This window comes from Eulemur rufifrons, chromosome 12 (assembly GCF_041146395.1).
Source record: "Eulemur rufifrons isolate Redbay chromosome 12, OSU_ERuf_1, whole genome shotgun sequence".
Lineage (NCBI taxonomy): Eukaryota > Metazoa > Chordata > Mammalia > Primates > Lemuridae > Eulemur > Eulemur rufifrons.
In genome coordinates this window covers 11,614,261-11,630,116 of record NC_090994.1, presented here as the reverse complement: position 1 = coordinate 11,630,116, position 15,856 = coordinate 11,614,261, and the positions used below count along the sequence as shown (strand labels likewise).

The 15,856-nt window shown below is 41.5% G+C and overlaps 1 protein-coding gene across 5 annotated transcripts in view; it reads right to left on the bottom strand.

Annotated features, from left to right (window-relative positions):
- The window catches only part of MTUS1 (microtubule associated scaffold protein 1), a 118,892-nt gene that overhangs the window by 58,544 nt on the left and 44,492 nt on the right, over window positions 1-15,856 (bottom strand). For 4 of the 5 annotated variants that reach the window (XM_069484918.1, XM_069484915.1, XM_069484919.1 and 1 more), the window contains exon 4: window positions 2,102-2,263. In XM_069484918.1, the coding sequence (XP_069341019.1) occupies window positions 2,102-2,263 (162 nt within the window). Of the gene's footprint in view, window positions 1-97; window positions 288-2,101; window positions 2,264-15,856 lie in introns of those variants that run through there. The other variant, XM_069484920.1, reaches the window with a different exon arrangement.

Sequence of the window (15,856 nt, the reverse complement as noted above, 5' to 3'; positions counted from 1 at the left end):
AAAAAACAGCAATCAACAGATCCTAAATCAATTTATTCAATAAGAATTTAAGCATGCTTATAAAAGAAAAGAATCAAACCAGAAATCGACGACCTACTTTTTTTCCCAGTAAACGTGGCTAACAAAGGAATTATACAAAGGCTGTAGGATCCCACGACCAGCAGTGTCAATAAGGTAGCATCATAGTGCCTCTCTGAACCAGCCGGTGGGGTGAGTGTAGAATTGATAAAGATTTTTGAAGAAATATCAGTTTCTGTACAACTGCGAAATCCTCCTGGTACAGTCATTTAAAAGGATCAAAGCTAGCTTAAGCAGGAAAAACTACAGCCATGTTCACACTCGTATCCCTCATGCTTGCTCTTAGTGAATTAGAATGGAGGGAAAAAAAAAAAAAATCCGTAAGCTCCAAGGCACTACACAAAACAGATTAAACCAGCTAGCAAATCAAACTAAGAAAGAGACTCATTGATTTGAATGCTTAATCTGCAACGGGGACACATCGCCACTAGACAGGCTCTGTGGGTGTACGGTAAACCCTTTTGTTGAAAGACAAAAAGGAATGGACAAAAGCATTTTACAACCTCCTTAGGAGTGTCAGACACGGTACTGAATCGGTGGCCAAGTCAACATGGCTGTCGAAGGAAACTGTGCGTCTACGGCACTACAGACTGTGTCTGCTTCAAGTGCCACAAATGCCATCGCTACAACAGTTTCCAGAGCATGCTGGTGATTCTGTTTTGGCAGTTTGTTTTTCAAACCGCATTGCATCATGCAGAGCGCCAGAGTGAAATGATCTTAAAATAATACAAGTGTGAATTACTCTTTCAAATTCACAGAGAAATCTGGTACATGCAAACCCTTCTGATTTCGTGCCACAACTTTAAAATTCAAACAATAAGCAGAGAGTAATCCTGCTTAGTTTTCAGGAACATATCCCAGTATTCCTGAAGTGCCAGCCTGTAGCTACTTTCGACCACATGAGACCAGCTACCGCTGCTGAGTGACCCATTGGAAACGTGCTCATTAATTCAGTCATTAATTCAAAGCCTTATCCTCCACAGGCACACTCCCAACTCTGGCACATACTTGCTGTGTGACTTTGGACCAGTGACAACATCTCTGAGCTTTAATCGCTTCATATATAAAATCAACAGAAGTTATTTGAGAGAAAAAGAAATGCAATAAGGTTTGGCAACCCTATAATACTACTGTACACCTAGAGGGTTCAGTGACCATGATTCCACTTGGTCCCCATCCCCTCACCAAAAAGAAGAAATTGATCTGTCCTTGAAGCAGAGAGGATCAATTCTCTGCTCCTCTCCACACCCTTGTATCTTGTTTTATCTGGTATCACCCATGGAAATATCTCCTTTCTCCTCACCCGTTTTTAAAGTAAGGACCATTTCTTTTCTATCCTGGTCCCTCACGGCACCTATCGTGGTGTCTGTGCACAGCAGGTGCTCCAAAATTATTTAAATTCATTAATTTATGAATTATTTCATGGGGAAATATAGGAAAGAAATGAGAAAACAAGTACTAAGTCCAAATACATCTTTTGAATGAAAGGAGTCGCCCAATGAATTCACTCATTTTAAACCCACAAAACAGAATTTACATTAATTAAAACCTTTAAAAAATATTCCGACTTTTTAGAATTAGGTTTTAAGTTATATTAGTCATTTTACACTGAATCTAGCATCCAAAGTAAAATATTACAAACATATAAGAGATAGTCTTTTATAAAGCAAATGAAACTGAAGTCATCTTTTTTTCTGATTCTAGTCGGGTAACAGATCCCCTAGGTTGCTATTCTTTCCTTAAACAAGCCCCCAAACACCATTACTTCAAACGATGCACTTTAGAATCCTTCATGCAAAAATAAACCTCCGACACATAATTTTAGTGTTTCACAGCACATTCATCAAAAGATAATGTTTTTCAAAGAATTTGTTTTTCCTGTCAAATTTTCAGAGCAATTCCAAGGAAGCAGTATGCATATTTTCCCAAAATCGCAGAAGAAAAATTACACTAAATTATTTGTACACCATTAGTTTTTCTTATAACTGCTGTTTCAACAGAGCTTGACATGAGGCTGACTTACAATTATTGCTGTAAGCGCTCAGGTCGCTGTGGGTGCTGCCGACGGAGGGGGTGCTTCCTGTCCTCCGCAGAGCAGGACTTTTCAAAGAGGCTTTGGATTTAGGAAGTGGTCTCGGCAAATTCACCCAGGACGGCTGTATAGTTTTCAAGGATGCAGGTTTTCCTTGGGGGTTTAAAAAAAAAAAAAAAAAAAAAAAGTTTCCATTGCTATTCATCTTGAAAGCTGGCACTTTAAGCTTGTAAACTCAAACTTTGGCACTACCACTGGAGTCAAAATACAGAATGCATATTCAGAATCATGTAACTTCAGATGAAAGTCGAAAGCTTCACACACAGTTATTTCTGATAACTGAGAGGCAAAAGAGCAGAGATGAGGGAGCGATTAGGATATAAGAAGTGTGGCTGTAACCCTGTAACCTAAAGTAATTAACTCACAAATCTAAGCCAGATCAGAAAAATCATGTGAGAAAGAAGCTCGTGGCAAAGCTGAAATCAAACAACAAATTAATATGACCCCCCCAAAACTGTTGATTAAAAAAATAAAAAATTAGTCCATGTACAAACCCAGGCTACCATATAGAAAGTAAATAAGTGAAAATTTAAAAAACACCACATCAGGAAGAAAAATTCAATTCGGTAAGACAAATTTCATTTGAAAAATGCCTAATGCCTAACACCAGGTGGTGCTATATTAATATTCTTTTTTCATCTCATCTTTTCCTCTTTACTCCCCACAGTTTATTTTGCCAAACTTAAATGGTCTTCAGACTTCTAATTCTTTCTTGCAGCAAAAGTGTTTCCACTTATCAGTGAAATACACACGCTCCCTTCCCATCCTCTGACCCGTCTGGAACCACACTAGCCTGATGCTCATACCTGCCACCCTGGCAAATAAGGGGCATTTGCCAAGTTCAATCCTATGCTCACTACTCCTCACATTCATTCTCTTGGAGAGTCTATTTTATTTACTTTAACCACACAGATGAATCCCACATTCTCACTTGTGGCTTCGTCTTCCTTCTGACTTCCAATGCCACTCAAAGTTTTAAGTTCCTTGTTGAGTGTTTCAACTTCGACTGATGCTCTCCTACCTACTGATGCTAAGTAGAGCCCCATTTCTTTTCTTTTTTTCCAGCCTCAAAACAGTGGAATCATCTTTTCTTCCCGTATCCTCACACAATCTAGCACCAGGTCCTTCAATGCTACCAGTGCCACATAATTAAAGAATATCAAGAGTTGAAAAAAGACTTTTGATGAAAATAATACTGTCCCATATGACTAAGGACACGATAGGGAGTCAAGTAATGTTGCTGGAAAGCAATGCTCATGGCTTTGTCCCAGCAATTTGACTTATAAAAATTTCATCTTAATAGACAAAAATGGGGCTGGGCATAGTAGCTCACGCCTGTAATCCCGGCACTTTGGGAGGCCGAGGCTGGAAGATTGCTTGAGGCCAGCAGTTCGAGACCAGCCTGGGCAACATAGTGAGACCTCATCTCTACAAAAAATTTTAAAAATCAGCCAGGTTGTGGTGGTGCAGGCTTGTAGTTCCAGCTACTCAGGGGCCTAAGGTGGGAGGATAACTTGGGCCCAGGAGTTTGAGGTTACAGTGAGCTATGATCAGGCCACTGCACTCCAGCCTGGGTGACAGCAAGACCCTGTCTCTCTCAAAAAAAAAAAAAAAAAGAAAAAGAAAAAAGAAAGAGCTCAAGTTCCTTAGGTCTGGCATTTGAAGTCACCACACTAAGGCTCTTCCCCTAGCTCCAGCCCTACTCCTGTATTGCCCTTTGACCTCAGCGTACATTCTGCCCCAATCATTCTGGTTTTCTCCCTGACACCAGGGCATACCATGTGCTATTGGACTTTATTAGACATGTCATTTCTTTTCAAAGCATTCTTCTTCCTCTCAATCCAAGTCCTACAAATCCTTATTTATGCCCCTACATCTTGCCTAAACAACTGTATTAGCCTCCTGAAGTCCTGTCCTTCCATCCCTTCCAACTCCATCATGTCGATTTCCTGAACATGAAAATCAAGGTCAGGACCCCACCTAAAATTTGGGATTCCCAATCATCTACAGGATGGTGATCTTATTTTTAAGCCTCTTAGTTAATATTTAATTTTAAAGGCATAAAAGGCAGTCCTAGGGCCGATTCCTGCCAACTTCTCCCTTACGTCATGTCCCCACCCCTCGAGCCCCACACGTGCCCACACAGTTGCTTTTCTCCAGGCTGCTTCACTCTGTCCTGTGGCTGGTGCCCATCCTTGTGACTGAGAAGGCCTCCCTGCCATCCAGTCCCCTATTTCCGCCCAGTGAATACAAAGACAGCTCATGCTTCTCTTCTAACCCTTGCTACTCATCTGCAGCTCCACCCTGCATCTACTGAAGCACCACCTGCACTTTGACATGATTGCCAGGTGACTAAAACACACAGTAAGTTTCAGAAGCACCACTGAGAATCGCCGTCTCTCTGTGCACCTCTCCTGCCAGGGCACCCTCATCTGTGTACCACGGGCTACACCTTCCTTTCCGCTCATGCCACACTTGCTACTGTCACAGCATCTGCTTCCGTGTGTCTCCTGGACTAGTCTCTAGGGTCCCTGCAAACAGGAAAAGCTCTGGATTCAACTCTGTCCCTTAGGAAATGGCGAGTATCTGGCATGGAGTACAACTTAGTAAACGTTTGCTGAATGGATTAATTTTTCTTTTAATGCCAAGAGTAAATGACAAATTTTTATGTCTTTTCTCATCTACAGTGAAGCATTAAGCACTAACTAACCCATTTTCACAAGCTTGTCTCTTCCATCTATTAACTACATAAAGAGAGACGTTTTTCTTTATATCCTTTGCAAGAATTAGAGAATATTAGATAGCAATAACTTTTTATTTATATTTAGCCACCCATTTTACTTGCTTTAGGGGGTCGGTGAAACAGATTTTGAGAGTATCAATCTACCAAATTGCAGCCCCTGCAGCAGAAACATTCCAATGAGTCATCGGCATCAGACATCATGAGCAAGGTTGGGCAAGTAACAGATCAAAATTACTGGGCCACAATGTCGTCAAGGCTCAGTAAGTTTTGAAAATGAGCTTATTCTTCAGAAAAACCATGTTTCCTAGCACTGTTTCTGAAAGCATCGTAGCTTTGCAGACATTTCTGAGTGTGCCTAAGAACTACTCCAGAAGCCCTGGGCCCTCTCTGATTCCAACGTATGGCCTGGACAAGCCCAAATGTCACTCCCTGACCTGCCCTATCCCATTTTCACAAGTCTCACTGTCACCTGCATCCAGCCCCACCCCTGCACCTAAGGATAACTTGTCCTCACCAAAGTTGTCCCCATTCCACCATTTCTCCTGAGTGCTGAGCATACTAAACAATGCCTCTTTCACCAAGAGATTAGCCCCTTTGATACCGAAAATAATCCTAACAGTGTGTTACCATTCCTATCCCAGTTTATAGATAAGAAAACTACTTAGGTGGTTAAATGGCTTACTTGGGTCACAGAACCAACCAGGGACAGTGAGGCCTAGAATTCAGTTGCCCATCGACCAGCCCGATGTCCCTCTACTGTGCCAAAGAATAGAAGCATTGCAGTTAAAGAAAGTAGCACTGGGCTTGGAGGCAGACAGGTTCTACCTCTTACTAGGCGGGAGCTCCTACAGTGGAATGGTAAAAATAGTGGGGACAACAAGGCAAACTGTTTCACCAACAGGCCTAATGTTTAACTTAATAATAAAGTTGACCGCAAGTAGTTATGATTCGATTTCATATAAAGAAGCAGTAAAACAGACACATCATAGGCAATATTAAAAAAAAGTAAGGCATGGCAATACTGGGCCAGTTGAGAGACTGCAAGTAACTCATGCACTAAATTCTTAAATGGTGACATCAACACAGGACTTCTCAGTCTTACAGTTCTGAAATGGTGACATTTACCAGTTCACATCACATGGTGTAACTTATCCCAGATGTTGAAGATAAAGATTTAAGATCTACTTGCAGAAATATTATTGACCTTAGTGGTACAGTTTAAGCTCATGCACTTAGCGCACAGACTTACATACAGACAACAGATTTGTTTTGATTCCGTAATTATAACCATCTTTTGCCTGGGGGAAATCTGGAAGGAATAACATTTGCACTTTGCCATAGATTGTAACACAAAGAGTCTACTGGATTTGAAGCAAATCTTCATTAATTGATTTACTAAAACCACCCCCTTGGAAAACCTGATTAAGTGTACTGTATTCGAGCCAAAATAATCAGTGAACAATGCCTTGCAAAACTAAAATTCCAGTGGAAATACTTATTAAGTGAAACAAAAAAAAGGACAATGTTAATATTATCCTATTTTATAGAAACAAGAGAGTAGAATGGTGCTTGCCAGCGGCTGATGGGGAGAGGGAAATGGGGAATTATTCAACAGGTATAAATCCAGTTACGAAAGATGAATAAGTTCTAGAGATGTGCTGTACAACATAATTCCTATTTTTAACAATACTGTATTGTGCACTTAAAAATTTGTTACAAGGCTAGACCTCATGTTAGGTGTTCTAACAAAAAAAAAAAAAAAAGAAGAAGAAGAAGAAGAAGAAACAGGACTTGGAGGGAACAGTGATAGCTATGAGAGGTGGGAAATGAATGAATGGGACCAAATTGTAAACCACAGTCACTGAGAAATGATCACACTGGGTTGAGAAAAACTCAGAATTGGGTCCAGTAGGCTAACGGTTCAAACCCAAAAATAAAATTATACAATGAAGTTGTATTTTTGCATGTCCCTGCAAAAAGAAAAAAGCATCGTATGTTTTTTAAGTTGAGACTTACTTATATACTGACAAAGTCCAGAAGGCTACACCACAATTTTACGGGATTATTATGGGGTACAGCAGAATAGGACACGGAGGAAAAGAGAAAGGGACAAGAATAAACAATTTTCCCTTCATCCTTTATTAACCCACATTACTTCTCTTTGTAAAAGGAGCATATTTTTATAAAAACTAATATTATAAAGTCAATGGGTCTAGTTTAATCAGACAAAAGACACCTAAATCAAAACAGATAAAGCAATCAAGAAAATATAAATTGGATCAATAAAGAAAGTAGTTTCTAATAATTGTTTTCATTCCCCATCATCTGTAAGCGTTAGCTATTCTTCAATCATTTTCATTTCACAGTACTAAGAAAAAATAAACAATGGAGCCAATGCCTTAATTGATGCTTATATGGCTATTATGAAAACAGTCACTTTACAACTGGAAAGTTCTTCAGGACACCATAATGGGAATGTTTCCTAGGACTGGAAATTGAAGCCAAAGAATGAACTCCTGAATGGTATGCCTTTGTTCTGACACTTATATGAAATGATTCATACTCCAGGAGAAAGTTCCCAGGGCCTTCCCGGGGTGTGCAATGCCATCTCTCGGAAGCAATTTGGCCTTCTCCCTCCCGTAAGGAAAGACCTGGGAAAGAGGGTGGGTCCCATTCTGCTCCCGAAACACCCTCAAAGCAATGAGAGCCACATAAACACCTACAATCAAATGTCTCATCTTTGAACTATCAACTAGACACAAATGAACTCAGCTTTACCATATGTTTCATGAGACATTTATTTAGCATTAAAAAAAAAACAACTTCTCATTCCATACATTTGATAATGTTTATGGGTTTTGAAGGTGAGTTTCAATTAGTTAACAAAAAAACCCACACTGACCACTATATATTACCTGTTTTAGAAGACATAGATCATCTTAATGAAAATGTGGATGATGGATTCACATCAAGGGGCTTGTTACCCAAGTATTTACTTGCTTACCTTAGTAAGGTAACTACAGGTGATCACAAAGCTCAAATGTGTGCAGTGCTAGAAACACCTGACATCTTATTGTAGAACTCACTACCGGCTGTTTTCAGTAAAAACTGTGAACTACTGGAAAAGACACTGCGTCCCATCATAGTAAGATACGTTGTCTGTAGTTTACACTGCTTAATAGGAACAGTGTCATGGGGAAGAAAAAGAAAATGAGGAGAGATGGCACCGAATTCAGGCTAAGAACTTTAGACCTTAATTGCTGGGGGCGGGTATGGCAGGAGGATGGGGCGGTAGGCAGCTTTCTTAGCATTTGCACAGAACTTGATCCCGTGTAGAACTGATGGAAGAATTTGCAATTGGGGAAGCAAGTTAGGAGGCTAGTGCACCTGCCAGGGCTAGAGGAGTGAGAATTTTAACTAGATAATGAAAAGGAGATTACTGAGGTCAGTTTGTAATTCACACCATTACAAACCATTAACTACTAGAGTTGGAAAGGGAAAATGCCAAATTAACAGGCACAGTTAAAATACAAAAGATGAGAACATGTTTACAGCTATAATTGTAACTTGGGTTCTTTAAATGCAACTACACAAAGTTACCTTTAGAATAATTATAATATCTACGGTAACTAGGAATTATTACAAAAATCAAAGTGAGTCTAAAAATGATAAAAAACAAAAAACCTAGTAAGTTATGAAAGAAATCATACATACTCAAACCATCGCTGCAGGTTCACTTCCAATGAACCCTAAAGAACCAAATTCTTCTAACTAATGTACATGTTTAAGAATTTAGCTTCAACGGTAGAGTACTATATAAATCACTTAAATAAACCTGATAGGCTGCTTACAAAATACATACTGTACAAACATCAACATCTTTCCTATGTGCCAGGAAAAAATAGAAATTCTTTAGCAACAAAAATAAGTCACACACACACTATTTCTATGAATAAATTTATCAAAAAAGCACTATTCTGATGTGAAAATTACAAAAATGAGGTAAATAAAAGATTTGGAAAAGTGTACATACATGTTACTTCTTTCCTGTATTAGTATTTTAATTGAATGCTATTTCAATCTAAACCCACATGTGATTGCTTTTAAAGGGGGATTTGGGAGAATTTTTTTTTAAACTTTAAATTACTCTAGAATTAAGATAAAAATACCTGAAACATTCTGCAGAAGAAAAATAAGACTACAACTAAACAACAAAAAACCAAACAACCCAATTAAAAATGGGCAAAGGAGCTGGGCATGGTGGCTCACGCCTGTAATCCTAGCACTCTGGGAGGCCAAGGTGGGCAGATTATTTGAGCTCAGGAGTTCCAGACCAGCCTGAGCAAGAGCGAGACCCCATCTCTACTAAAAATAGAAAGAAATTATAGGACAGCTAAAAATATATATAGAAAAATTAGCTGGGCATGGTGGCACATGCCTGTAGTCCCAATTACTCGGGAGGCTGAGGCAGGAGGATTGCTTGAGCCCAGGAGTTTGAGGCTGCTGTGAGCTACGCTGACGCATGGCACTCTAGCCCAGCCAAGACAGTGAGACTCTGTCTCAGAAAAATCAGCTAGGCTGATGCCATGGCACTCTAGTCCGGGCAACAGAGCGAGACTCTGTCTCAAAAAAACAAAACAAAACAAAACTACTTGATGGTAGTGAGATTAAAGGTGATTTTTTTCCCCCTTCTTACTCTTCACTTAAAATATCATACTTTCAAAAAAAGCCTCCTGGAAAGGGGGCAGTGGAAACTTTATAAACTATCCAAATTGTCTGGTTAAATTCAAGATACAACACGGGTAGAATGAGGTTTGCCTTACTTGGTTGGGACAATGATCCCATGTTTTGTTCTCGACATTGACAGACATTGGCTCTGTCTCGGCCTCTTTTGACAGCCAGAACTCCACCGGATCCATGATGTCCTAATAGCCTAGCAGCCCTCCTCTGCATTTCCATGCCTCCGCACTGACACTGTGATCAACTCTACATTCTACACCCTGAGCCCTAACTGTACCCTCGTCCTACTTCCTGGTACACCAGCCAAGTACCAAAAAATACTTCAATGTGTATCCTTATTTCTGAGATCTCAGTGGGTAAAAATGAAATAGCACAAAGGATCAACACTAAACCAAGACTAGCCCTTACCTAAGTAAGGGTGTACCTCTATTATACTACAGAAATTCCTGTATTACAGAAAGAAAGAATTTAAGCAAACTTTAGTATTTGTAACCTCACCCTGTCCTGAAATCCTACAGCTCTGTTTTTTTCAGTATTGTAAGGACAAATGTGATGAGCAAAGAACTAATAATCTCCCCTGTTTGGCCAATACCCTGAGGGCAAAAACCATGTCTACTCATCCCACATGACTTGTATAGCATACGCCTTCAAACTGTCTCTTAAGTAAATGAATTATCTCCCCGAACACAGAATTTCAGTAGCACTCTACATTTATATATTGCAAAATGTGATTTCAGTATTCCACATTCTTGAGTTAGCCAAGGCAATATTATACCAGCAAGGTCTAAGAAACTGTGCTCTGTTTAACCATCTTCATTTGCTTACAAGCAAGGGTAGGCTCACAAGACAAAGTCACAGCCATACAGGTGAGTCACAACAAAAACACAGCAAGTCTTAAGAGGGTGGCAATGTGACAGAGAAACAAGAACATCCCACAAAGCAAGGTTCTCGTGATGACTTGAAATGCACAGGAGCGCGGTGTTCACGGCGAAACCGTCAGTACCTGCCCCTGCAAGTAGGCTCACAGATGTCTGCTGCTTCAGGTGCGGATTAAACAGAAATAGCTTCCTTAGTCACAGGCCTGGGAACACGTGTCCCACAAGAGAACACTGAAAATTCAGAGTGGAATAAAGCAAAGATTTAGAGGTGTTGCAGCCTTTCCCCAATTACCATGCACAGAAGATGAACTGGGGTCTTCATACGTTCATCAGCGAACTTTTTTATTCATGCCGGGAATTCCTAACAAGAACAGAAGGAGGGGCGCACGAGCCTCCTGGCTCCCCAGAAGTCCAGGTTCACGAGCAGAGCTCCTTTGAGCAGTGAGATCATCAAGACCTCAAAACTGAACACCATCTTAAGCTCATCTCCTTTTCTGAGGTTACAAAAATGAGTGAGTCAATAAAATCTGCACAGGCTCACTTGGAAGGAATCACCTAACCTCATAAAAGTGAGTTGGAATGTATGACAGAGGAAGCTGTCCAGCCCATGTACCCACAGCTGCTCTCCTGAATCCTCACTCCTGAACCTCCAGATGTTTCTACATCCACACACTTCTGCACTCCCCTCTTCGTTCCAAAGATACACTGAGTCTTCCATCACCTGGTTGGCATGGTTACCCCATCCCACATATCTTTATCAGCTCTTTCCCCACAGGCTTCCTTGGCCTCTGCACACTTTCACTGTATTAAACCTCAAACATGCACACACCCCTTTGAGGAGCTTCCAGGTCTTTGGTCTCTTCAAATGTAACATGCCCCAAGCTAAACACACCATTCTCCTCCCCAAAACCTCTTCTTGCTACTCTGTTCCCTAGTTCACTTTACGGCCCCATCCTCTGTCCAGGTATCCGAACAGGACACCTGGGGAGACACACGGGACTAGTCACCACACCAGAGCTGGTCAGACACTCTGTCTCTAAAATGTTTTAAATACGTGCTCCACTTTCTACTCCCCAAAACTCGTAGGACCCTTAAAGTCTGTGCCTAGACTGTTTGAACTAATCTGCCTCAACCTTCTACTGACCCTGACACACGTTCACTCAAGGCACGCTGACCCCAGCCTTGACATTCCTCAAATGCACCGCATGGCTTCAGAACTCAACATCTGCACCTTGGGAAGGCTAGCAACCTTCTCCGCTGACAAACACCCGTAGGCACATTCCAAGACCAGTTCAAAGGTCACCATCCTCCTCCAGTCTCCCTTACGACGAACAAGTCTCCATTCCAATCGAGCCGAACAACATTTTTAAACACCTGTTGTGGAATAGGTACACACGCAGTGCTGGGCACTGCAAAATATAAAAATAATGAAGACCTGGAGTCCTGGATTCCATGGGTCTCCCAGTGTATCAGGAGACAGATATGTAAGAAAACAATTACCGTGCAACATAGTAAATGCAAAGTGTCACCGAGGCCAGGCCAGCTGCTCCGGGATGTGAAGAAGTTAGAGCTTGTATTGTAACGATTTGCTTCCACACCCTTTCCCCCCATCACCTTCCAACTAGTGAGCTCCTTAAGTGGGCATATTTGCTCCGTCATGTTCAGATTCTCAGAAGCTAGGCAGCTTCCCAGCACACCGCAGGTGCTCTAAATACTTCTTGAAAGGATAAGTAAGAGAGACTGCATCGTGACATATTAAGCAGACTTCATGAGTCATCGCATAAAGCAGTCTATTCCAGAATTACTGCTAAGTGAGAAGTGTGTGAAATGCCTGGAAAAGATCAAGGATTTACAGTGATGACGTTAGCGAGGAAGAGGAGAGAAGACGTTTGTCTGCTAGGTACCTACATGGCCCTCTTAGGTCTGGCCTCATCTCCTCCTCCCACGGCGTCCTCCCCAGCCCCGACCACGCGACCACACACCATGGGCAGCTCACTACTCCTCCAGCTCCCCACGCAGCGCCGCACCTCGGTGGCTTTGCACGGGCTGTGCCCTTTGCCCGGAAAGCCCTCCTACCTGACACCCGGGTCTCCCACCTCTCCCTCTAGTGTTTGCTACAATGTCACCCTCTCTTTTGACCACTCTGTTTAAAACTCTAACTCCCTTCACAGCTTTATTTCTCTCCTCAGCTCTTATCATCACCTTAACATGAGAAAATTTCACTTAGTTTATCTTCTGACTCCCATTATTAGGATTTAAGGTCCCCAAGGGCAGGAATTGTCCCTTTTGTGCACTTTTGTCATTCCTAGCGCTTAGAACAGTTCCTCACCCCTACAAAGGTACCAGCAACTGTTAACACAGGCATCCTCTGATGAAGAGTTTATTCATGCCGTGGAGGAAGGACTGAGTGTCAAGGCCACCGCATGCATGTGACGGGCGAGTGAGCGCACAGGGTCTGGGCCAGGCTGCCTGGCCACCTCCCGTCTCCAACGCTCATGCGCTGTGTAACTGCGGGCGAGTTACTGAAGCTTTCCAAGCCTCAGCTTTCTCCTCTGTAGAATGGGGATAATCATAGCATCTAGACCTCAGGAGCTGTGAGAATTAAATGAGATTATGCATTTAAGAGAGCTTAGCACAGTGCTTCAGCACATCGCATGCACCCAAAACATGCTAGCTACTGCCACTATTTTTATGGAAAGAAATCCTGAGACGCATGATTTAAAAAGCTTTCTAATTACATATAGATATAGAAACTTCTGGTTTTTAATCATTCACTTACATTAATATCTCATAATGTTGCTTACTGCCTCTCTCAAAGTCTCACCTAAAAAAGGCTTAAAGGATATAAAAATAATTTGAAAAAGCCTGTAAGTTCCCCTTAATAAACAAATGAAAAACTCAGTTTACACAAACCAAGAAGGAAACAACTGAGCAAGAAAGAAGAGAAAGCCATCATGATGGGCAAGCCGTTGCAAGTCTCGGATGTACTACTATGTCGAAAGGAATTTACTTTATTAACCCACAATAACCTGAATTAAAACAAAGGTTTGCCCTTTTGAAATGTTACCTCGCTTTCTCTAAAGACAACTAAAAAACCATCTCTTTCACAAAGCCTTTCTTCACCAGACCCAGCCCTGGATGTTCTTCACGTAGGGGGCCTTTTCCACACCCCTTCCACATCCTTTCATGGGGCCCTGGGGTTGCAGTATGAACACATATTCGCCCTCCTCGGGGAGGCTGAAGGATCCGCAGGGCAGGGAGGTGTTCTGTGCTCCTTCTGTTATCCTATCTGGCTCGGGCTGCCCACTGAAAGGGCAACTGCTTGTTTGCCCAGAGGAACACATCCATTTATCATCTAAAACCTGGTAAGCACTGCTACTGCCTCCAGAAGAGGGGGACAGCCGGTCTCTGCAGATGCCAGAGTCAATCATCGAGTACTTACTGAGCAGTTACTTATTCAACAGCGTTAGTTTTCAAAAACCACATAAAATCAGTTATATCACAGTAAGTTGATATTGAGCTTAAAGTCAAGGGCCTAAAAGAAGAGTGTCAGTTCCTAAACCACTCAGCTGAGCACGAGAATGTTAATTTTCTCAAAACTCATGGTCATGGCCAGGCATGGTGGCTCACGCCTGTAATCCCAGCACTCTGGGAGGCCGAGGTGGGAGGATTGCTTGAGGTCAGGAGTTCAAGACCAGCCTCAGCAAGAGCGCAACCCCAACTCTACTAAAAACAGAAAAAATTTGCCGGGCATGGTGGTGCACCCCTATAGTCCCAGCTACTCAGGAGGCTGAGGCAGGAGGATTGCTCGAGCCCAGGAGTTTGAGGTTGCTGTGAGCTAGGCTGACGCCATGGCACTCTAGCCCAAGCAACAGAACGAGACTCTGTCTCAAAAAAAAAAAAAGAAAAAAAAACCCTCATGGTCATACCAATAGCATTTCTTAGAGATTAATAAAGTGAGGGTTATGGGCATGGACTCCAGAGTCCTAAAGACTGGTCTGAAGGCCACCTTTGCCCCTCTATAGGTGCATAACTTTGGACAAGTTATTTAACTTTTTCTGTGAGGGTTTCCTCATCTACATAATGGGTGTAAGCCTCAAAGTTACTATGAGGATTAAATGAATGTATAGGAGAAATTATTAAAATAGAGCCTGGAAGTTGGTATGCATTGAAGAGTGTGAGCTACTATCATTCGTGCTATAATAAATATTATTGGAAGTAACTTTCATCACTATCTCACCTTATTTGAGTGCAATAAAAAAATACACACTCCTAAGAAACAAAGGTATTTTAGATTTGGTTTGTTATAATCGCTTATAATCAGGTTGCATATAACTTTCCACATTTTGACAAGTAAAATGAACAGCTCCATTGGGTTTTATACTATTCTTTCTCATACTCATTTTAAAGCTTCAAGAAAACGGCTATTTCAACTCTAGGTCTGGTTTTCTACTTAGCTTTCTGAAAGGATTTATTGAAAACCCCAAACTGGCTGGAACATTCCTGTCGCTTACCTTTCAGGAGAGTAACTTTGTATGAGTCCAGTGGGTATCCATTTGGTTTCAGTTTTCTAATACACAAACACTTCATTGTACAATAAATGGCAACAAGCTTGCAATGATCTAAAGGCACATTGTTCTTGCTCCTTGATTTTTCTGTTCTACTTTTAACCCTGTGGCGATTAAGTTTCTTGTCCCCCACAACAAACACCTCTCAATTTATTGTGAACATCCAAACAAGTCAGTTGCTATTAATTTTTTTTTTTTTTTAAACAGAACACAGTATAAGCAAGTTAGTCTTCTTAGTCTGCTCAAGCTTCCATAACAAATACCAGATGAGACAGCTTAAACAGAAAATATTTTTGCGCAGTTCTGGAGGCTGGGAAGTCCAAGATCAAAGTGATAGCTAAAGTGCTTCCTAGTGAGAGCCCTCCTCCTGGCTTGCGGACATTCTCACTGTGTCTCAGTGGCAGAGAGAGAGCTCTGATGTCTCCTTCCTCTTCTCATAAGGGCACCAAACCTATAGGAGTAGGGTCCCACCCTTATGACCTCATGTAACCTTTATCATCTTCCCACAGGCCCTATCTCCAATTACCGTCACAGTGGGGTTAGGGCTTTAACATATGAATCTAGGAGGACACAAACATTCAGTCCATAAAAGTCTTCTAACCATTCAACTATAAAACTCAAGTTCAAATCCATGATGTTTCTGGTTGCATGACAATTTTTTCCATTCATATATGGAAAACCGCCAGGTAAAATATAGTTTTTAACTCAAGACTGAAAAAATCTGAATGAATAACTCAGTTATCAAGCTCCGTGACAC